Source organism: Struthio camelus, chromosome 2 (genome assembly GCF_040807025.1).
Source record: "Struthio camelus isolate bStrCam1 chromosome 2, bStrCam1.hap1, whole genome shotgun sequence".
In the NCBI taxonomy this organism is placed as follows: Eukaryota; Metazoa; Chordata; class Aves; order Struthioniformes; family Struthionidae; genus Struthio; species Struthio camelus.
In genome coordinates, this window is record NC_090943.1 from 21,156,912 (window position 1) to 21,180,794 (window position 23,883).

A 23,883-nucleotide genomic window follows, 5' to 3' on the forward strand; every position below is an offset into this window, starting at 1 on the left:
GAGACAAACTACTGCCTCGGGCTGGGAGTGATATTCTGCATCACCTCTCTGCATCACTCTCTACAAACAGGTTCTGCCTTCACAGTACCTGCAAGGCAATTTCAGGGGCCTTATTTCTCAGTATCTAGCGTCTAAGGAGTTACTGGTAGCAACAGCACGGACACAGGGAGTTATTCTAGAGCAGGTGAGGCATGGTATCTTGTAGCTGGGTACTACTGGGTGAGCCTGAAGAAGTGGGGGGCTCCAAGCACTCACTTGTGCTGCTTGTGCCCACAGCCAGCCCTCAACAAAGAGAGCAAAGTCTCTTGAGCCAACACACATACCACTCCAGTATGTGAACAGAGATCGTGCTGCATTTGTTTAAAAGGAGACGCAGCCGGCGCTATTGCATGCTCCTTAATCTGTGCAGGCTCCCTCCCCTGGGATCACAGCAGCAATGCTGTTTAAGCCGCCAGGCTCCATGGGACTCCTGCAGCTGACTCTTCCTTCTCTTCCTATTCAACACACACTATTCAGGCAGCAGCTTAAGATGGAACATACATATGAAATCCCCACAGAAAGCATTCCTACTCAAGTTTTGTATGATTGTTTCACTGGGTTATGTATTTGCAAAGACTTCATTAGTGTGTTAGCAGAGTGGATTTGAAATAGTATTTATTTGATGGAGTCCACCTTGAGGAAGGTGGCATGATTTATAAGCAGCTGAACAGTTAAGGATGAAGACCTGTCTTGTCAAATTTTGCAATCAACAGAAAAGTCCTACCTCACAGTGAAGCAGACCACTTCATTAAAAATAAGGTTAGCAGAACAAACAAGTTTTGTAAGACTCAGCAGGATCTGACACCAAACTCCCCAGATAGAAGAGCCAACCAGGAAGCTGCTAAAATAGTAAGTAAAGTTTGAACTAAGGAGATGAGGAAAGCAGACCCACTGCTTGGAGATGACAGTGACTGGTGCCCAGGCTGAGCAGTCAGTGTAACTAATCAATCCTACCCTGTTTATAACAATAGTCTGTACACATATCACATTACACCACACTTCAATTTGATGTTCTGGTACTACTAAAATGTTAATTATAGTAGCACCTGAAAACTAAATTAGAAGAATGTCTCATGCTTTTGGTACTGTATAAAACTAAAATACAAGAGAGTTCTAGTCCTGAGGGGTTTTCACACCAACCAGGCAAGAAAGATCATAAGAGAAGGAACGGATATAATACACAAAAGCTGTAACAGCATCAAGTACTGGGCTCGGGTTTCATCTCGTGCATTTAGGCTCTGCAGTACCCGGGCCTCTCCTGTCCCTTGACTATATACATATCGCATGCAGCTGATCAGCGGTCAGGTACACACGGTATGCAGGGTCATGTGGTGAAGGAAGGTCTATGGCTTTGTGCCTCAGCTGGAGCTCATCACCTCCCTACAGGGGAGTCCTATGCTCAAAAGAAATCTGTGGGGTGCCAGAGCCCTGCCTGGGGCTTAGCCCTCCAGCTGCTTCCCCACCAAGGGGCCCAGCATGCCAGCCACATCCCCCCAGGCCTGTGCTGCCTCAGCTACTCGAAAGGTCTACCTGCACTGCAGCAACCAACACACCGGCAGGTTTAAGTAAGGGGAGAAAAGCTTAAAGAAAGGGAAGGAGTGGAGACCTTGAGGGAGAACGAATGTGAAGGGGCTGCAGAGCAGGAGGGACAGGTGCTGCATGAAGCTGAAGAGAAATGCCTGTGAAGGTACAAGAAGGAGGAGGTGGAGAGGAAACAAGGCACCTGCACAAGGCAGGAAAGGTCCAGTCAGAAGGTCACAAAATTCTCTCAACACCTGAAGATCACGTTGCTGACTACAAACAAACACATACTACCTTAACTGTTTGAATTCTATTATCTTCTAATACAGCACTTTTTCTTCACTGACAATGTTTGGTTTTTTATAGCTTGCTTTATTTCACTTACTACATCACACAACTGGGCACATGCACAGCCAGCGACAAACCGTACAAAATTCCATGTGCATGGAATTAAGAAGGCATCTCCTGGGAATCTGGACTTTCTACCCAGCAGAGAATTTTAGCATTTGGGGTCATTTTTTAGATTCTCATCCAAAACCTGCCAAAGTCAACAGAAAGATTGACTCACAGCACCCATTTTCTGACTGACACATACACCAGTAGTAGCGACAAAACAATGGCTTTACTTCTTTCCCCCTAGTCATTTGTTTTAAATTCCAGAGAGGAAAAAAGAATAAAAAAACTATTTTCCTAAAGTCTGACTGCTGTTCAGCAATATTCAGGGCATTATCACCACCAAGATCACAAGCAAGAATAAAAGCAAACTGTATTATCACAAAACAGATGGAACATGAGCAGGAATGGGAGGAGGCGTGTTTCATGAAACAATTGCTCTAAAAAAAAAAAACACACACAACAAAAATATTTAAAATACTTTAAGGATAGTCTTCACTATGCGCTCACTAGTAGAAATAACAAGGGATTTTACAAGAAAAATGCCAGAAAATCTGATTTATCAGAAATGTTAATTGAAAAGGATCAGCACAGATAAATCTCTCATTCTGAAAATGTCAAAAAGCCTGAAATTGTCCATAAGAATATTTTCAATATAGGAAATTCACACTCTGTTGTCAAAAGTGATGTTTTGTTTAAATATTGAAACTAATTACAATCAAATCAGAAACACCAAGCTTAAAATCTAAAATGATCTCAAAATTCTGGACTGAATCTGGTTTGGATTCCAACTGAAGAAGAGAAAAATAACAAATCTGAAAACGTTGTCCCGGGATGAGAATATTGTTCTTTTATCAACTCAACTTATTTGCCTTATTTATGAAAATACAATTCAGTACTCACTGTGCAAGAGCCACAACCTGTTCCCTGGTAGTAGTTAGTGGTAGAATTGTTTTGGAAGCATCATTAATGTAATCCAGTAAAACGAGGTCAGGTGGCAGCAACCCATGTGAATTTTCAAGATTTACTTCCTCTTGGACTTCAGATGTAATCTGAACATCATCTTCTTTCATTTTTTCCTCTTCTTTTTTCCCCTTCCCTTTTCTTACATAGAAAACAATATACCCTTTTTAGAATACTGTAATCTCTAAAGTCTGGATTCTAACAGAGTAGTTCTCCACCAGGACAATTTAGACAAATCGATTTTGGAGGGAAAGGTATGGGAAATCTTTTCTCCTGATATTGAATACTCCAAAATCTACAAACCTTTAGAAAAAACTTATGGAACAGATGGTTAGGAACCACTTAACACTATCTCCATATTAATACTCCTGTAAATCTTCATTTGACATTTTTCCATAGCTCTGATACGCCTTTCCCATATATGCATTATCTAGGCTAGAAGACACAGACCTAAGTATAGCTACATAATAACAACAGTAAGCTTTTAGAGAGCATATAGGAAACATTTTTAAACTGTTACAGTTTGCATACAGTCATGAGTTAAAAATAAATTTCCATGAGTTTTTACTTGATAGAAATCTCAACTTCAAATAAAGCAACAAATAGTATCAACATTACGGCTAAAATACTGACAAGACATACCAAGCAGTAGCCCATGTAGTTTTAAGCCCATGTATTTCAAGCATTTTACAAACTACAGCATGGTTTGTTGGATAGAGATTTTATAAGAAACCTATGTTTTTGCTGACTTTTTTTCACTGTATATACTACATTTTCCACTAATGCTAAGGATTCGAAAGATGACTGCGATCCTGAACAGATATCATAAGCAACTGACAGAAGTATGACTTTTTTTGCTTAGACAGAATAGCGTGCATTTCACAAGTTATGTAAGAACTACAAAAATCAGTATCTCACAAGAGGCATCATTAAGATCTGCACAGCCAAATAGTTTAAGATTTTCTGAGTTGTGGCAGCACACAGAACCTGTGTTTTTTAGAGTATCACGTCTTTTTAGTATAGGTCCTAAAAAATTCTCCTGTGAAATACGACAAAATATCTTCTTTCCTAGCAGTTCTGCCTTATTTTTTTAAATCCATAATACTTCTGGCATTCTTGGAAGGGGAAAAAAAAGAAAAAGGACCACCAGAGAACATAGCTTCAGGGCATATTATCATTATTTTATGCTCTTCAATTTATTCTTAAAATTTTTTACAATTAACACATTTCAGCACTCTGAAGACAGAAAGCGTTGTACAGAGCAGACGGACATATGGCATTATCAGTAGTTTAATTCAAGCAATTTGTCTTCAGAATACTTTGCAAACTTTTCTTTTACCTTATTGAGATTTATCACATCCACCAAAAGCCTTTTCCATAGATTTCATAAAGCATATTTTAGGAGATCAACCCATTTAGATGTAATCTTCAAATTACAGAAAACTCACCTCCCTCTTAAATAAACTGTTGCAGTTATTAATTACACATACTTAAAACAGCAGACAAATAATTTTCTTTATCTAATTTGACCGTCTCTAACTATAGCTTTCAACTAGGGAACCTTATAACGCTAGTTTAAACAGTTACCTGCTTCCACATTTATACTCTTATACATCATGGTTGAGAATAATCTGTTAAAAAAATGAACTCTTTCTGCATCTCTGGTGTCTCACGTAACATGTTTTCAAAACAACAGACTACTGCAAATGTTCTAACTCCTATTCTTTGACCATTTTCCCTCTTTCTCTGCTACTATTCCCTTTTATCCTCCTAATACTTTCTTTTCCCTGTGAAAAGCACATTGTTCAATTATTGTGCTACATCAGGAAAATGTGTTCTCTAATTCTGTCCACTCAAATTACTCTTCAATCATTCTTATTCTACTGCTTTGCAGTATTTAGGAAGAGAAAAACTTGAGAACAGTAGGTCTGAACTGTGATTGTTTGTTTTTAGCTTCTTATTCCTCTGAGGTATGATTTCCTATTTCTCTGCTCAACCCTTCTGTCCATCATTTCTGTCTCATATTTATCTCATAAGGAACCATAGACTTGCTGTCATACTGCCAGCTATGACACCTATTTTATTTCTCTTATGCATAACTTAATAGCTTGGTCATCTTTAGAAAAGGAGTAAATGACCATTGGAAAGTATTTCCTTAAATGCTCTATTAGAACATAGCACGGAAGGAATGCATATTTATTAGTCCACATTAAAGATCATCTTTTAGCCCAGTCAACGTATATATCAGATATGCAACTGTCTGATCACAAATATTGCTATCTGTCTATGCAAATATACGTCAGATTATCTACTAGGCACTTCCTCTACATCTACTTCAAACTTTTCCAGCAGACAATTATAACTGCCCTTTCTCTTAGCTTTCAACTTCAGTTTACATAAACTAGTATCACTTTTCAAAAACAATGGTTTTAAACTGCGTGTTCAATGGTACTTTGCAAAACAGTGATAAACAGAAATATACGATCAAAGGAAAAAAGCATGTAGGAAAAAGTCTGAGCATGTTTGAGACTTGGAGCCAGCTACTGACCTTCAAGTAACTCCCATATATCTCACAAATTAATAGCAATAATGATATATGAATTATGGATTCAAAATGAATGACAATGGGGTTATAAATCATACAACTTGATCATGACATTCAAAAGCAATTATTTCACACTTGAAGAAAGAAGTCTTTGTATCCCTGCAAATTTGCTATGGGGGAATTGAGCCAGGTGTTTGTTTTTTCTTAAATACAATTTTTTTTTTTTTTGCTTTCTAAAAGTTATGGTTGCTAACAGCGCAGTCATTTACTGTGTAATTGACATAAATTACATTAAAAAGCAACTATTCAAGGGTAGCTTCACCTCACACTGTAATAAACAATACGATTTGTATGATCCATTTCAGGCATCTACTATAAAATGTTTTAAGCTGAATTCCAGAAGAGCTTGCAGCCTAAATAATTAGCCAGATGTAAACGTCTGCCTTGTAAATTTACAACTTTTGGAGAGAGTAACCTTGCAATTTGGGTCCTGAATTAAGTCAGAAACTCAAATCTTCACAGTCAGTAGCTATCATCTGTCAACAATTTGCATTTCAGTTCCAAATTAACCCATAGGTACATAATTCACAGAATCACAGAATCACAGAATCGTTTAGGTTGGAAGGGACCTCTGGAGATCATCTCGTCCAACCTCCCTGTTCAAGCAGGGTCACCTAGAGCATATTGCCCAGGATCACATCCAGGCGGGTTTTGAATATCTCCAGCGAAGGAGACTCCACCACCTCTCTGGGCAACCTGTTCCAATGCTCTGTCACCCTCACAGTGAAGAAGTTTTTTCTCAGGTTCAGATGGAACTTCCTGTGGTTCAGTTTCTGCCCGTTGCCTCTTGTCCTGTTGCTGGGCACCACGGAGAAGAGGCTGGCCTCATCCTCTTGACACTCCCCCTTCAGATACTTGTACACGTTGATGAGATCCCCTCTCAATCTTCTCTTCTCCAGGCTGAACAGGCCCAGCTCTTGCAGTCTTTCTTCATAGGAGAGATGCTCCAGCCCTCTAATCATCTTGGTAGCCCTCCGCTGGACTCTCTCCAGCAGTGCCATGTCTCTCTTGTACTGGGGAGCCCAGAACTGGACACAGTACTCCAGGGGAGGCCTCACCAGGGCTGAGTAGAGGGGCAGGATCACCTCCCTCGACCTCCTGCCAACACTCTGCCTAATGCACCCCAGGATCCCATTGGCCTTCTTGGCCACAAGGGCACACTGCTGGCTCATGTTTAACTTGTTGTCCACCAGCACTCCCAGGTCCTTCTCGGCAGAGCTACTTTCCAACAGGTCAACCCCCAGCCTGTACTGGTGCATGGGATTATTCCTGCCTAGGTGCAGGACCTTGCACTTGCCTTTGTTGAACTTCATGAGGTTCCTCTCCGCCCACCTCTCCAGCCTGTCCAGGTCCCTCTGAAGGGCAGCACAGTCTTCTGGTGTGTTAGCCTCTCCCCCCAGTTTAGTATCATCAGCAAACTTGCTGAGGGTGCACTCTGTCCCTTCCTCCAGGTCATCGAGGAATACGATGAACAAGATTGGACCCAGGACTGACCCCTGGGGGACACTGCTACCTACAGGCTTCCAACTTGACTCTGCGCCATTCACCACAACCCTCTGAGCTCGGCCATCCAGCCAGTTCTCAAGCCACCTCACTGTCCACTCATCCAGCCCACACTTCCTGAGTTTAACCTATGAGGATGTGATGGGAGACAGTGTCAAAAGCCTTGCTGAAGTCCAGAAAGACAACATCCACTGCTCTGCCCTCATCTACCCAGCCAGTCCTTCCGTCATAGAAGGCTATCAGATTGGTCAAGCATGATTTCCCTGTGGTGAATCCGTGCTGACTACTCCTGATCACCTTCTTGTCCTCCAGATGCTTAGTGAGGACCTCCAGGAGGAGCTGTTCCATCCCCTTTCCCGGGATGGAGGTGAGGCTGACAGGCCTGTAGTTTCCTGGCTCCTCCTTCTTGCCCTTTTTGAAGACTGGCGTGACATTGGCTTTCTTCCAGTCCTCAGGCACCTCTCCTGATCTCCAGGACCTTTCCAAGATGATGGAGAGTGGCCTAGCGATAACATCCGCCAGCTCCCTCAGCACTCGGGGGTGCATCCCCTCGGGGCCCATGGATTTATGGATGTCAAGTTTGGACAAAAGATCTCTAACCCGATCCTCCTCCACCAAGGGAGAGTCTTCCTTTCTCCAGCCTTCCTCTCTTGTCTCCAAGGTCTGGAATTCCTCAGGACTGGCCTTAGCAGTGAAGACGGAAGCAAAGAAGGCATTCAATAACTCTGCCTTCTCTGTATCCTTTGTCACCAGGGCACCTGCCCCATTCAGCAGCAGGCCCACGTTTTCCCTAGTCTTCCTTTTGCTATTGATGTATTTGAAGAAGGCCTTCTTGTTGTCCTTGACATCCCTTGCCAGATTTAATTCCAGCTGGGCCTTAGCCTTCCTTGTCGCATCCCTGCACGCTCTGACAACGTCCCTGTATTCCTCCCAAGCGGCCTGTCCCCTTTTCCACATTCTGTAGACTTCCTTCTTCTGCTGGAGTTTGGCCAGGAGTTCCTTGCTCATCCATGCAGGTCTCCTGCCCACTTTGCTGGACTTCTTACTCAGAGGGATGCACTGCTCTTGAGCCTGGAGGAAGTGATGCTTGAATATTAACCAGCTTTCTTGGACCCCTCTTCCTTCTAGGGCCCTATCCCAGGAGATTCCCCTAAGTAGGTCCCTGAAGAGGCCAAAGTCAGCTCTCCTGAAGTCCAGCGTTGCAATCCTACTCATTGCCTTGCTCCCTCCTCGCAGGATCCTGAACTCCACCATCTCATGGTCACTGCAGCCAAGGCTGCCCCCAACCTTCACCTCTCCAACTAGACCTTCTTTGTTCGTTAGTACAAGGTCTAGCAGCACACCTCTCCTCGTTGGCGTCTCCACCACCTGGGTCAAGAAATTATCATCAATGCTTTGCAGGAACCTCTTTGACTGTTTGTGCCTAGCTTTGCTGTCTTCCCCGCAGATGTCAGGGTGGTTGAAGTCTCCCATGAGAACCAGGGCCTGTGATCGTGAGGCTTCTTCCAGCTGTCTGTAGAAGGCCTCATTGATGACTTCCTCCTGGTCAGGTGGTCTGTAGTAGACCCCCACAACAGTGTCACCCATGTTCCCCTGCCCTTTAATCCTTACCCATAGGCTCTCAGCTTGCTCTTCATCCACCCTGAGGCAGAGCTCCATACATTCTAGTTGCTCCCTCACATGAAGAGCAACTCCACCACCTCGCCTTCCTGGCCTGTCTTTCCTAAAAAGCACATAGCCATCCATGACAGCATCCCAGTCATGTGAACTATCCCACCATGTCTCTGTCACTGCAATGAGATCATGGCCCTGCGACCGCACACAGATCTCTCACTCTTCCTGCTTATTCCCCATGCTGCGTGCATTGGTATACAGGCATTTCAGAGAGCCAGTCAAGCACGCAGGCTTCCCAGAAGAGGTGCAAGAAGATCCTCCATAGCCATGTCCCATGCTGTCTCCCCTGGTTGTATGCACCCGCTGGAGGCATCCTGACTTGAGCGGTGTTTTACTGAATACCCTGCCACTATACCACTCCCCTTCCCCCATCTTGCCTAGTTTAAAGCCCTCCTCACCAGGCTGGCCAATCTGTTGGCAAAGACACGAGTGCCCCGCTTGGTAAGGTGGATCCCATCACTCCCCATCAGCTGTTGATCTTCAAACAGGGTCCCATGGTCATAGAAACCAAAGCCCTGTTGCTAACACCAGCGGCGCAGCCAGCTGTTAACTTGGAAAACTCGTCTACTCCTCCTCCTGTCCTTTCCCCTCACAGGCAAGATTGAGGAGAAAACCACCTGGGCTCCCAGACCCTTGACCACCATTCCCAGAGCTCTGAAGTCCCGTTTGATGGTTTCCAGTTTGCCTTTCGTGTCATTAGCACCCACATGGAAGATCAGCAGAGGGTAGTAGTCCGACGCGTGGACAAGCCTTGGCAGTCTTTCCACGACATCTCTTATTCGAGCCCCTGGCAGGCAGCAGACCTCTCTGGACAAGAGGTCAGGTCGGCAGATAGGTGCCTCTGTCCCCTGCAGCAGGGAGTCACCCACAACAATCACTCGCCGTTTCTTCCGGGGGTTCCTGCACGGCACAGGGTCTGCCAGGCCAGTTGCCTCTCTTGGAGCCATGCCCAGCTCCTCCTCGACTTGGAGGGTGCTAAACTTGTTCTTCAAGGGTAAGTCTTGAGGAGGAGCAAGAGCCTTTCTCCTTCTACGAGAGGTCACCAGCTTTCAGCCCTCTTCAACAGCGTTATGATGCACCTTTACACACGGTGCTGAGCCCTCTGACACCTCCACTGCAGTGGGGGCAGGGGACTCCCGGAGCTGAACAGTCTCCGAGAACGCCCTGTCAATCTCCCGCTCATCCTCTCGGATGCTACGCAGCCTACTAACCTCCTCCTGTAACTCCTTTATCTGGTGACGCAACTGGTCAACCACAGCACACCTCACACAGGAGAGCTGTCTGTCAGTCCAGGCCTCACGGAGAGGCCCCAGACACTCCCTGCAGCCTGACACCTGCAGAGCTGCATCTGCTGTCTGAGGGTCTGTCTGGGTTGAGGCCTCAGACACAGCCAATGCAGCACCTCCCGCAGCCATTGGGGAACGTGCTCTGCGGCGTGTCATGACCATGCCCCGGGGAAGGACACACCACTGCGCAAAATGTGCAAAATGGAGAAATGCCTTCTTTGCCTTCTGGCGCCCTTCTGCGCAAACTGCTGCGCAAACTGCTGCGTCTGTTTGCTGCGCTCTGGGAGCTGTGCTCTAGGCCTGGCTCTTATATAGGCCTCTGCCTAGCAGTGACTCACAAGGGTGCTTGACCCACCCAATCAGGAGCCACCTGAAACAAAAGCCCCAACTCCCTCTGACCAGGGCAGCCCAGAGAGCTCGCTAGCAGCAGCCCCACCTAGCTAGAACTTCCCAGGAGAAGTTAAGTCAAGGTCCCCTGCAGGAGTCCTTGCCCAGCTCTCCCTTCCTGCTAGCAGCAAGCACCGTCTAGTTCCTCTGGGGTCCCCAGAAATAATTTATATATTATGAAATATATAAATTCATAATATAATACCTTGAAACTTTCTCTCTAGCACTGCCTTTGTTGAGTGAAGACCTTCGTCCAGATAATTCCTGTTTTTCTTCCACTGGAGATGCCATTAAACTATTGAGATCACAAAACAGGTTCCAATTTTCTCTTTTCTTTCTTACTGCAAATTTCATCTCTCAAGCACACACACACACAAATACACACAAAAATATAAAAGCAGTGTAAGAAATCAACTGCTACCTCTATCAATAGCACACCTGTACAGGGGGTAGCGTATCATAGTTCATGGACGAGCTCCAAGCTAAAAACTGAAAACATAGTACCTCAGTCCCTACAACAAGGACCCAATCTCTTCCCTTTTCAAGTCCTGCAGCACTTAGCACTTTATAACACCCATCACTGACTAGAATTCACAGCTCTGAGGTATGGCCGAGGCACCCTACACTTTAAAACAAGAAAAATTAGGAAGCCAAGACGGGGATCCACAGAAACCAGCACGACTAATGGTAAACTCTGTAAATCAGCTAACACAGATACTGAGTAGAGGCTGTAGGTTACATCATGTTCCTATCAAGCATTAGGCACGATCCCATTGATTGCAAGAAGGCTCTGTTTGGGCTCGATTCAGAATCCTGAATGTTTCCCCTGGAATCAGGCATGTATTCCAGTCTTCTCTGAAAGGCCCAGTTGCGGTCATGATTGTAGCACTGTTTTACACGAAGACTTGCTGGTTCAGTTGGGAGACCACGGTTCAGTTTAACAAACTAAGGTTTAAGTATTTCATATTAACGGTCATCATGGCCAGGACTAGAACTCAGGTTTCCAGTCTCTCAGAGAAGTGCCCTAGCAGCCAAAGTAGAAAGCTCTGTTCCTTCTATCTCATCATTAGCGAACAGCTACAACAGAACGGAGTAAGACAGCTGCACGCCGAATACCGCGAGATCAGCTACGTTCAGGTGAGAGGGGCACCTCTTTCTGTAAAAGAAGGAAATGAACTTCCCACAGCCTTAGAGATTCTGATATATGTGGTATGAGCAAACATGTCCATGAGATCAGTTCCATGAAAAGGACAAGTAGGATTGTATCTAGTGTATGGATCAGAGTGAGCCCCTCATGAGCTAGGCATTTGTAGGCTGAGCATTGTCAAAACTGAGAGAGTTCTGGGCATACCCTTCTCAGCTTTTAGTCACAGAATTTTACTGTCATTTTAATCTAGAAATAAGGATGCATGCAGGCAGCATAGGAACTTTTTGTGGACCTAGGTTCTAAACTGAGAGAGAAATTCTACCCTTATTTCCCTGTATCTTGGTTTTCAAGCTGTGCAATAACAAGATTTCCCTGGTTCCGAGTGGTACGGACAGAAGAAACAGCTGAATAACTGTGAGATGATCAAATACAGCATGGGGAGGGAGAACAAATAACTATTTAGATAGACAGAGGAAGATTACTGCAATCAGGGGGTGAAAGACTCTGAAAATCTGCTTAACACTATATTTGAGCATTTTTACTCAGTTAGGAAACTGCCTATCAATATTTTCAATCAGAATTCTATTTCTGATGTTAACACAAAAATAGAGCATTGACATCCAGTATAACCTCAAGACCATACCTTGCTTTTTCTCTACTGCCTCTTCTTAAAGTAGAAGACGACGAGTTAGTCTGTTCGTAAGATGCATCTTGTGGCTTTTCCTCTACTACAGGGACACTGAAATGGAACAAGATATTTTTATGTAGCATTTGTAGAAATAGTATTTTCATATTAAGCTCAGCAAATAGGCTTCTAATTTTAAAGGACAGTAAATATATTTGTTTGAAAGAAGGAAGTGTAAGAAATAACATAACAACTAGTAAACTTGATATTCATTCCGGGGTCAAAAATGAGGTACGAGCTACCAATGATGAAAACATAAGTAACTGGGCAGTAAGACTGCTGACAAGGTACAAAGGCAAGAAGCCATATCAAAGTAAAATAAAGAAAACTTGATAGTTAAAGACAACTTTAGGAACCAGCAAAGAGTGTGGATGGTTAATTTGTCATAGATGTTCTCAGACATCTTTATAGTGTCATGTACAATCTTAAAAGGCAAGCTAATGATACTGTAAACCAAATATGTGATGTGTTGACAGAGAAGAAGGTTTTGGACTTGCAAAATACTGGTAGAGTATTCTTTGATCTGTATGACTGTTTAGAGGAAATGACTTCTAGTTAAACAAGCCAAATACCAACTTCCTGCATTCAAATCTAAGATTTGTTAGGCTGGCTTCAACTTAAATAGAGAAGAAATGCACTTAGGTTCTTTATGTTATTGCACTACAAATACTGAAAGCAGTTTGAAATTTCGATGCTTGGCTTTGTCCTGCTTCTTGGGATGATCTGCTTAAAACTCCATGTATTTGTTGACACAAGAGGATCATCAAATCATAGGTTTCATTGTCATTCATATTGACATTGAGCTTAGATGAACCTTTGTTAACTTCTGCTATAACTAACAAAACACTGGATGTCCCACCATCCACAATAAAAAGTTTGCTAAATGAATGAGTCTTAATGGGTAAGTTTTCCAAGAAAACCAACTCAATCGAATAAATCTTTTCTGTCTAGACAAAAAAAGTAATTATCAAAATTCTTATTTTATAAAATACAAATCTCTTGTCTCCTAGGACATAAAGCACTGTGCTAGGATTAAAATGTATCTCTCACAGTACAAACATCACAGCAGTTTTGTGTTATTTGAAAGGTGGAAAAAGTGGAAAAGATGAAAAAGGTAAGCTATTGCAATGAAAATTGCCAGATCAAATGTGGCTCACATGTCCTGTGGTTTAGCATTAATGAAGATTATGGCCCGACGATCAGTAAGCTCTTGTGTACTCAGTTCCTCCAAAGATAAAAATTTCACTCCAGGTTGTACCTATAACAAAATCATAATAAAAGTTCAGTGGTTCTGTTCATCTAAAGTTGAATAGAAAATATAGTTTTAAAAATATATTTAAAGAGTCATTTAAAATTCCAAATCTTTAAGAGAAGAGTATATATGAGAACTTATTAAAAACATTCAAAATATATGAAATCAGTTACTTCATTAATCCTCCTAGGAAAGATAGTTTACAAATAATTTAATTTTTAATTATTGTTATTATATCATCTTAGATCTCGAATAAAGAAATGTTCCTGCCTCTGAAGACTCTACAATCTAGAATGCAATTTTCAAAAGCAGCCAAACGCTTTAGCAGCACGCATTTTACTAATTTTCAATAAGACTGGCATTTCTCATTCATTTGGGCATTTTGAAAATCCCTTCTCCAATTTAAATCAAACACAGCACTAAGTGGTGATACACAATGGAGTCAGTCTTTAAAGAGAGAAAGGGTCATAATAAAGGTAAAAATATGAGCTCTTTACTTCCTTAAGTAAAAATAAAAAAACAAAAAGTCCATGGGTCATTAAGTGTCAGGTTAGCCTTAGGTATACTGCAGTGAAAGACACCAAAAGAGCGTAATGTCTGAGGAAGGATCCAAAATGGAACAAGAGTTGCACAGCTTACATAGGACTGGGAAGAAGATCCCAACTATGGGATGGCATGAAGATGATGAGGTTTCACCCTCATGGAAAAGATAATCAAAAGAAGTCAGTATAAAAGCTAGGAAACTGCAGGACAGGAAAAGATGCAAAGGTATTTTTGGCAGCCAGATTCTGGCTTTTGCGATATCCCTCTTTCTCCCTTTTTGTAAACTGAGAAGAAAATTTTACTCCTCCAAAGAAAAGTAATTTATTGAAAGTAGCTTACCTGACCACAGTCATAGAATCCATTAGTAATAATATTACTTGATGATAAATATCCCATCTGGCTGTACTTTTGGGAGAGATTATTATCAAGTAGCTTTTCCAGAGCTCCTTCACTAAAGTTATTTTTGTGCCCCGTTGACAGATTGATTTCTTCTAGGATCTCTAAAGCCCTGTTCAACAAAACACAAAGGCTAATTCATCATTAAGTACCAGCTAATTGTTATTACACAGTTCAGAGTTGGTTTTCAGCGTTACCGAGCCCAAGACACAGATTCATTCCCAAGTCCTAGCCTCTTGCCCTGTGGGCCAGCAAAGAGCTGACTGTGCTACCTACAATTCTTTCACTAGAGGAGAAAAAAATGCCTTGCAGCGCGCAAAACCAAAAGCAATTCCTTTAGACAGTTAAACAGTTACATAAAGAAATGCTGACCAGATGCCACAGCCAACCTTTTTTCAGAAAGATATTAGCTACCACAGAGAACCTGAGAATAAGACTATACAAGCAGAGTAAAGGAATAATGTGCAGAGCTGACCCTATGGTATAATTCAGGAAATCTCTCTTTCTCCAACTTGTAATGCAACTTATCAGTTCCAATTTGGTACTATGAAATGTGTGAATCTTCTTGTTTTACGACTGTTACTGGCTGTTGGGGAGGGGCAGTTGGCAGAGGTTTGCTAACCTTGGATTAGCACGGCCACATGAACAGTTGTGTCAGCAAGATCAAAACCGCAACACTTTTGCAGCATGGAGGGCGAAGCAGATATGTGGGGACATGAGAGGACAGGAATTCCTCAAGCCATTCCTAGTGCTGAAACCCGTGATAACTTCTGAGCTGAGAAATGTGGAGAAGCTCACTAAGAAGATAATGGAAACTCAATCAGGAGGAAAGAGCACTGAGGCACTGCCTGCTGCCGCTTTGAAGCTGTTTAGGAATTGAAAGACAGAAAAAAGAGGGAGATATGTACCTATTATATACGTGTATATATGTGTGTGCATGCGCACGTGTGTATGTGTACAAAGCAAATGTGTGTGTGTGTGTGTACACATATGCAAAAACTCACTCCACCCATGAAAGGACTATATAGTCAGTAGTGGTTTAGTCATGGAATCTAAGGCACGATTCTTCACATCCTAAGGAACTATTTTTATATATATTCACACACACACATACACACATATACACACATACATATATATACACATACTTTTACACTTACACTTACATTTGTATAAATGTATATATATATAACATAAACATAAAATTACATAAAATGTGTCAATATGTGTGTGTACTGGTTATAATATATATGTTTATAAAATACACACACACACACACATATACATACACATACTATATATATACACTGTGCCTTTAGAGTGCCCTTTCTCTCTATGAACTACACGAGGAACCTCAGCTGTGGACATTTATGATGCAGACCTCTGAAGACAGGTCAAGTGAATTCCGGAGAACAAGTTTTTCAGATAGGCAAGTCACAACCTTCTTTTTAAGAAGATAGCATGGGAGAAAATAGTGGAATAGGTTATTCCAGGTCATATTCAGGTTATACGGGTTATTTGTCAGGAAGCATACTTCAACAAACTCAGGAAATTAGCTAGTAAGATGATAAGTGGAAGAATTTTAATGGGGAAAATGAGTGCAAGCAAGTCTAACGAGTACACTAAAAAAGATAACACTGGAGGCACGACGGCACATTATCCTAATGTCAAGAAAAGACAGGCAGAAAAGTAAGGGACAAATTAGGCTGCATCAAAAGTTCTCTAGGACCAAAAACCAAAAAAGCAATCATATAGAAATGGGAACATGGACACGCTTCGGTCTGGGAAGACCCAAAAGACCATAGACAAAGTGAGATACAACTAATCAGGGATTGAAAAGAAAAAAATGAAATGTATCCTATACCACAAGTAGGAGAGGAAAACATAAGCATATAACTCAGTGTGGGAGAAAAAGCTCATAGCAAACAGCACAGAAAAGACTTAAATGTTTGGTGCCTTTTTTCCTTCAATTTTCATAAAAAGGCTGAAAGCAGATGCCTAACTAATATTAACAAGGAAGTAGACACAGTAGGCTTAATAAATCTAGAATAAATCTGAGGAGACAAAGTTGGCAGTGCTTGAGGAAACTTACCCCAGAGTACTCTACAAATGGGCAAAAGCAACCTCTGAACTACTTATAATTACCTTTGAAAATTCAGGGAGGACAGACTAGGTCCCAGAAGAGTGGAGAAGGACAAATATAGTATCTACATTTAAAAAGGAAAAACCAGGAAATAACAGAGATCATTCAGCCAAATGTCAGTGTCCAAAGGACGCTGGATCAAATTATGAAACAATCAGTTTGTAAGCATGCAAGAGATAAGATGGTAAGAAATAGCCATTATGTATTTGTCAAAAATAAATCATGTAAAGCCAATCTAATCCTTTCCATGATAGGGTAACCGATGTAATGTATAGGCAGAAGCAGAAGATGTGAGATATGTCTTGACTTTGAGATATGTTTTGACTTTAATATGTCTTTTCACATATTCCTACTTGAATACTCATGAGCTAGTCAGGGAAATATGATCTACATGAAAATAACATGAAGTAGTGCCTGACTGGTTGAAAAACTGTGCTTAATGCATTATTATCAATAATATGCTGTCAAACTGGAAGGATACATAAATTAGAGTCCTACTTTGATATTGTCACAAAGAAAGGATTAAATATGAACAGCGCTATATGCAAGATATGGAAAATAACTACAGAGCTGTATTTGATGGCGGTATGAGCTCAAATGAAGTATCTCATCCAGGTTGGGAGACTGCACTTAAAATGGCATAAATAAATGAAAGAAATTCAGAGACCATGACAAAACTATACAAGAGTTCAAAACAATGAAAAGTTTAACAATGCTTTTACTTTATCATGAAAGAGAAAATGAGAAATATGGACCATGAAAAAATTCAATAGCTTAAAAAACTTAAACTGTTATAAAAAGGTGGTTATTCAATCCCACTGAAGGTAGCACAAGATGTAATTGGATTGATTTACTATAAGGGACATCTAGAACCCAAAAACCCTTCTAACTTCTGCTTAAGCACTGGAACAGGTTACCTCAGCGAGTTGTGAAATCTGCTCAGAATTAGTATTTACAAACACACTCAACAAATATAAATGTGTCAGCAAAGCTGATTCAGTCTTATGATGGGCAGGTGGACAGCATCACCTCTGAGGTCCTGTCCAGACCTACCTTTCTAAGGATCTGACCCTGCAGAATCCTGCTGCAGATAGATTACATGTGCGTATGCAGTAACCGGAGAAGTGTCCAGCAGAGGGAGTAGGGCAATTACACATATTTAACAATAACTCAAAGAATCACCCTGTGCAAGAGCCCTGTGTCATAATTCTTAAGCTTTCTTAATTCAGATATTAATATGTGCAGCTTGGAGTTTCTAAGAAATAATAAAATAAAGTCTCCTCTGTGTGACACTTCAACGGTTTACCTGCAGTTAACTAGAGCCTGTAGACCAAATTCAGCCCCTGTGTAATAAGCACAATTCACTGTATGTTGAACTTAAAAAACTGAAATTAAAGTTTCAGTGTATGTCTATGGCATTGTAGTCCCTAATTTTGACTGATAAGCACGTTTTCAACATAAAATCTAGTTCAATCACAGAAACAATACATGTTCCTATAATTCCAAACAGATACCTCTCTCTTCAGGCTAGCATTTTTTCTTCATACTTCTGTTACTTAAAACCAATACCATTTTATCTGTTTAGTGTAAAAGTAATTTTTGCTTACAAAAAAAACATGTCTTAACTTTGTTATTCTCCAATAAATATGTAAAGATTGAGTTTGAAAGAGTCCTTTCATCAAAATCTTTCCTCTGCCCCTTGATACTGTATCTACTCACCCTAGCCTACATAGCTCAACAGCTGTTAGCTCATCACTTGCACAAACTGTAACAGCCCAACAGGCATTTCTTCTGACTTCTTCATTCTTAGAATGTAGCAATTTGACGAGTGGTCCCAGCCCACTTGCATTTCTTAACTATTAAAAAAAGAAGAAGAAAAAAAGGCAACATTACTGCTAACAGATTTCCTTTACCCTGAGAAGCTCAGTCTATGAAATTCTCCTTCTGAAACATTTAAGCCCTGTAGACAAGCTACGCTGTCTAGCATATGGCAGAATGGCCATTTATGGGCATTTTCTCCTTCTGTGAACTCTAAAGAGGCTGGAGCCGAAGACAGCTTCAGAGCAGTCCAGTGCACCCCTCTCTTCTGGTTCTTGGTTGCTTTTCAGTTATTTGATTGCGGTGTAGAAACCGAACAGACTATCCATCCTGTGGCTGCCGTGGAGAAGCACGCAGCTTTCTTCTCTGTGTTCTGTTGCCTCCTAGTAGCTAATTTATATCACAATATATCTGAATTTGTACTGTACTGTATGTATGACAATCTTATGAACATCCTTTCTCTCGTATCCTACAACATCTTTCCTAAAGACTAGAGGAAATACTGCTCATTTGGATTTTTGAAGAGAAATACTTTTTAACGACACTGAAAAAGGTAAACTATCTATTCATGTCCTAATTAACAGCCTTGACACTTGAGTAATCCTCAGATTATCATCTATGAATGTACATGGCACCATCCTTAGTTGTGAAAATATCATGACCATCAATAAACAGGTATAAGTTCAACTTGCTAGATGCTACCGACCAAGGGATTAATTACATTTTCAGTTTTATTTGAATTACATTTATCCAGTCACATCCAGTATCTCATAAATCAGTCAGATATTGCCACTCAGGCCTTGAAAATGGACAGTAAAACAACACTGAGGGAGGGTGAACAAGCTAGAACCGTTGATCTTCAAAATACAATTGATGGTCCCTGTTGAAGGAAACACTAATGTCCAACATTCAGAAACATGGGGATTCTGATATAGCCCTGATTAAAGCTCACCAAAGCCACCGAAAAGCCATAAAAGGTGAACTGGGTGAAAGCAAACACAGCAGTAAAAGCAAAAAATTAAAGAAAATCCTTTCCAGTCTCATGCCAAATTTAGCTAAGTTCAGCTGAACAAGCCTATGATGAAAGCACAAAATTAGTTACTATCTAGAAACAAAATGACTTTTAAAGATAGACATACAAAATACAAATAACCTAGGTAAGTATAATGCAGACCTTAGGATTTATAAATGTTATAAATAATCATAACCTTGTAGAGTAGTTTTACCTCCGTTCTTGCATCAGCATCACAACCAAATGCAGCCACAGTGAACGCTGCTTTGCTCTGCACTTGGCTGTTGGTAGAGCGCAGTGGTCCTACAAGTGCACTCATAATCCCGTGACTAAGAATTTTTAGACGGAATGGCTCTTGCATGGCCATGTTTGTTAGTACTGTAGCAGCATTAGCAATGGCTCCATCTCTCTGAGCACTCAAAGTATTTATTAATGGCTCAATTCCTTCAGCCTCAGCAATAGCACTAGTAAAATGAAGGAGAGGGAAAAAAATCTCAGTTATTTTAGAACCATTTTTTTTCCTTAATGTGTTATATTTACCAACTAAATCAGTATTACATTTCAAGAACACTCATAAAATATTGCTTAAAATATTGCTTATCTGCAGTAAGTTACGAGGCTGATGTGTATACTCTAAATTACAATATGACATTGAAACTAAAAATTGAAATGTGAAAACCCTTCTTTTGGATGCCATAAATGGGTTGGTTTGACTCACAGTGTGAAGCTCAGGAGATCAAACCTAAGCAGATGAAACAATTCACAAGCTTCTGGACTCTTTAACCTGCTGGAACATCGATTCTTTCTGAGATTTTTGAACAAGTGAATTATATTTTGCATATTTTCAAAGATGCAGAACTTCTGCATCTTTAGTTCCAGCCACACACCTCTGCAGAAGCTCATCACCTCTCTCCAAAATCATTCTAACATTGTCAGAGGAGGATTATAGTGCAGAGAGCATCACACTTTTGCTCTTTGTGCTGTCTCCTTAAATTTCTGTGTCAGGAAACCTGGGTGGCATAAAGCTAACGCAGCAACTTTTGCCATTCTTACCAAGCAGGTCTGCGTGGTGCACTTCACTGCAGTGCAGGGACTCTGGAGCTAGCTCCATATGAGCTGATGTAGACAGCAGGAGTACAGCAGACACATTAGCGCACAGCTCTGGGCTGCTTATGGCTGTGGTTCCACATTACTAGGCTATCAGCAGCAGATCCAGTTTAAATATTCCCTCTGCTCCCAGCTGGTCATTGCAGCCCACTGCTGAAGGCTGCTGCTCCTCAGCAGCGCTGAGCCAACCCTCAGTGTGGGCCCGGTCTAAGCCTGACTTGCAAACCACCTGTCTGCAAACAAAACTGAGGGAAGATCACTGTGTGTGTGTGGGGGGGGGGGGTATCAAGGATCTCCTCATAGATCTAGGTTAGAGAACAGACAAACAAAAGAGCTGAAGCACCAGTGCTGAGGAAACAGTAACTTCAGGTAGGAGGTACCTCAGCAGGAGGTACAGACAGCTGTACTAACAGGGACATTTGGAAATGACTTAAATCAGACGTGCTAACAAACTAATAGTAATGTGGGTCCTCATCTCAGTCACAGCAGAGGGAAGTGGCCCATGCGCGCTCCATCCTAACACTGCTATTCTGCTTCCTGCACTCAGCTGAACAGTGCCTTAAAAAAAATCAACTTCCTATTTAATATCTGGGATAAAGAACATATTTGAAAGCAGCTGGTAACAATGCTTATAATAATAGTAAACCCTCGACTATAGCTGATGCAGACCCTAAAGAGAGAACTTGGATTGGCTGAAGGGACTCTACAATGCTCTAACAAACCTGAATCTCACGTTTTGGAAAAGCATACAGTTCTGGGTTACCAGCTCCTCGCACATTCTTTGCCATAGGCAAAAAAGACAACTGATACAAATGTAGTTTACATTGTTCAAATACCATAAGGTATTCCAAAACTTAATATTTTTGTTTGCCTTCTTGCCAAGACTTTGCTTTCTACTAAACAATGGGAGCTAATTTCTTTGTCTAATATATATTTGCCATTGTCTTAGCTTTCATTTCAGTGTTACTTTTTCCAACATTGTTATACCCCACAACATAATAAAAATTGAATTCTTTTCCTTATGAGTTTGTGCATAATATTTGATGAAATGATTTGAGGCATATGTCCAACTTACTATCTGTTCTTAGTAATTTTATATTGGGCTCATCTGTTTGTTAAACAAAAGCTGGCAATACTGTTAGCAAAGGAAAAGTGCAGATGGCAATTTGAATTATCCTTGCAACTGCTTTTTTATATCTTAACTTTAGTACATTTTCTATATCAAAAGCATAGTAAACTCTCTCAGCTCTGTAGAAGCATAACTAAGCACTTCAGCAATAGAAGAGCATACAGTTTTTATAAGTTTTGATAACTTTCTGTCAACACATTAATAACAGAAATCTTGATGTGCAAATCTTACTTTTTATAGCTTCTTACCAAAAATCTAATTACTCTTATGGTAACTTTTACAATTACAAGATAACCACAAGCTTACAAGTACTACATAAACAGGAAACAGTTATGCTATGAAAGACTGTCAAGGCATCCATAAAAGCATGAAACCTCAGGAATGCTTTTGATCATTCTCTGGTGCAAATAGGATACAAAGCAGCAGGATACATGCGAACCCATAGCATATAATCACAGTGCATGTGTAATATGGTGCAGAGCTTACTGCAGAGTTAGAGTGAGTGTTTCTGAACCGTATTTTCAGAAGGGGGGAATGCAGATATACCTGAACAGACCTGGAATGAATCAGCAAAGACTGACTAGGTTTGTAGCCTCATCTCTATCCCTTGACTATAAGGTGATGGCAGCTCACAAGTAGTGCTCGGCCTTGGGTGTAATGAAGGCTGTTGGGCAGGCCGCAGTCCTCAGTTTGGAAAACTGGGGAGAAGGCAGCAATCTAGGTATTGAAAATGATTCGGTTTATTAGCTTGGGTGCAGCATAAAGGTATAGGGGCCTGTTGGGTGTTGTTCTGCACCTAAAATAATTAATACTCCTGAAGCGCTAATAACTTTAATGCAAGCATTTCGGTATCTGCACAGAAGTGAATTCCATGCTTTCAGATGTCCCTCTGCAATGCACTCCTCAGAGTGCCCCTGATTAGCTGCATTTCCCCTTACCTGAGTGTCCTCCCTCCCCTGTCCTCCTTGACCAGATAAAGGAGAACAGCTGAAAATTTAACTTTTGTGTGTGAGACCACTGTATTTCTAGGTTCTCTGGCTCGTATTGTCTCTCCCCCCACCACGAATTTTAACCAGATTTCCAGCTCCAGGAAGGCTGTAGCTCTATCCAGGCTGCTCTGTATAAAGACATCCTGGACACATTGGCTGCACATGTAAGGATCAGCCATACAGCATCTGTACCACAGGTTTTCAGGAAAACATCAGATTCACAGCACATATGTAACAATGATATGATGTACCTCCTGACAAAGTGTGGGAAAGTCTCACCGCACCTGCACACAGCCATGTACAGTAAGCCATGTCCATAAGGCATCAGATTCACACTATATACACACATAGCTTAACTGAGGGGAAAAAAAACACAACCGTTTTCCCTGTACAGTGGATATAGAGGAATGAATTCCAGTTCTTCCAGGATTTATGGGACAGACCCGCACACATGAATTGCATCACTGCACCTCACAGGTGTAGCATATCTAACACTTCTGCAAAGACTGGACTTACTACTCCTATGCTACACCTGGTAACACATGTATGCCTCCTTAGGCTATCCTTACAAGCATATAGCTCTTAATAGAATGATTCCGGGATGATACACGGAACTGAAAGATGTAGCCAATCACATTATAAGCAGAATGACTATAATTTGCATCATATCCAGCAAGTATACAAATACTTAACAAAAGAACAAGGTTCCAGCTCCTCATGTTCAGAGCCGACCTCAGCAAGGAACAGAGCACAGCCAATTTTGTCAAGTGCCACTGAGCCTCTAAAAGGGTGAGAACCATTGATTTAGAAGATCATACATATTTATTTCAATCCTGTGCTCTATTTTAGTGCAGATTCATATTGAATCGTGGTTTCACTACTATAGCTTCATCAAGTAACACAACGAATCACAAACCTAAAAGAATTCATGTTGAGAGTCATAAAACCAGGTAATGACAGTTGAAGGTAATCAATATATTGGAGAATTGGATTTTAAAAGGGGCTAGGACACCTAAGGGCAACACTGTATGCTGCTAACAGAAATACGTACAGAAGAGGTTATGAGAGAAAAAGGAAGAATGGGCAATCCATAGCTCAGTTCATTCCTATCCCATAGCCTCCCTGGGCCACAGAGCTCCAGCTACTACAAAGACACAGTAGTGCTCAATCACAGAAGGGAGTTAAAAGAAGGAATATATTTAAGATATTAAGGTGTTAGAATACTACAGCATTAAGACCCACGTATGGTGGTCCTTGTCCCCTTCAATCTTACACAGAGATCACACAACTA

The 23,883-nt window shown here is 41.3% G+C and overlaps 1 protein-coding gene across 3 annotated transcripts in view; it reads right to left on the reverse strand.

Moving 5' to 3' along the window:
- ARMC3 (armadillo repeat containing 3) overlaps positions 1 to 23,883 on the reverse strand; it is a 71,265-nt gene that overhangs the window by 2,919 nt on the left and 44,463 nt on the right. For 2 of the 3 annotated variants that reach the window (XM_068934571.1, XM_068934570.1), the window contains exons 12-17: positions 19,582 to 19,831; positions 18,257 to 18,393; positions 14,338 to 14,506; positions 13,361 to 13,461; positions 12,162 to 12,257; positions 2,857 to 3,057 (exon numbers count right to left, since the gene is read on the reverse strand). In XM_068934571.1, coding sequence (XP_068790672.1) covers positions 2,857 to 3,057; positions 12,162 to 12,257; positions 13,361 to 13,461; positions 14,338 to 14,506; positions 18,257 to 18,393; positions 19,582 to 19,831 — 954 coding nt within the window. Of the gene's footprint in view, positions 1 to 2,856; positions 3,058 to 10,576; positions 10,667 to 12,161; positions 12,258 to 13,360; positions 13,462 to 14,337; positions 14,507 to 18,256; positions 18,394 to 19,581; positions 19,832 to 23,883 lie in introns of all 3 variants that reach the window. The other variant, XM_068934569.1, reaches the window with a different exon arrangement.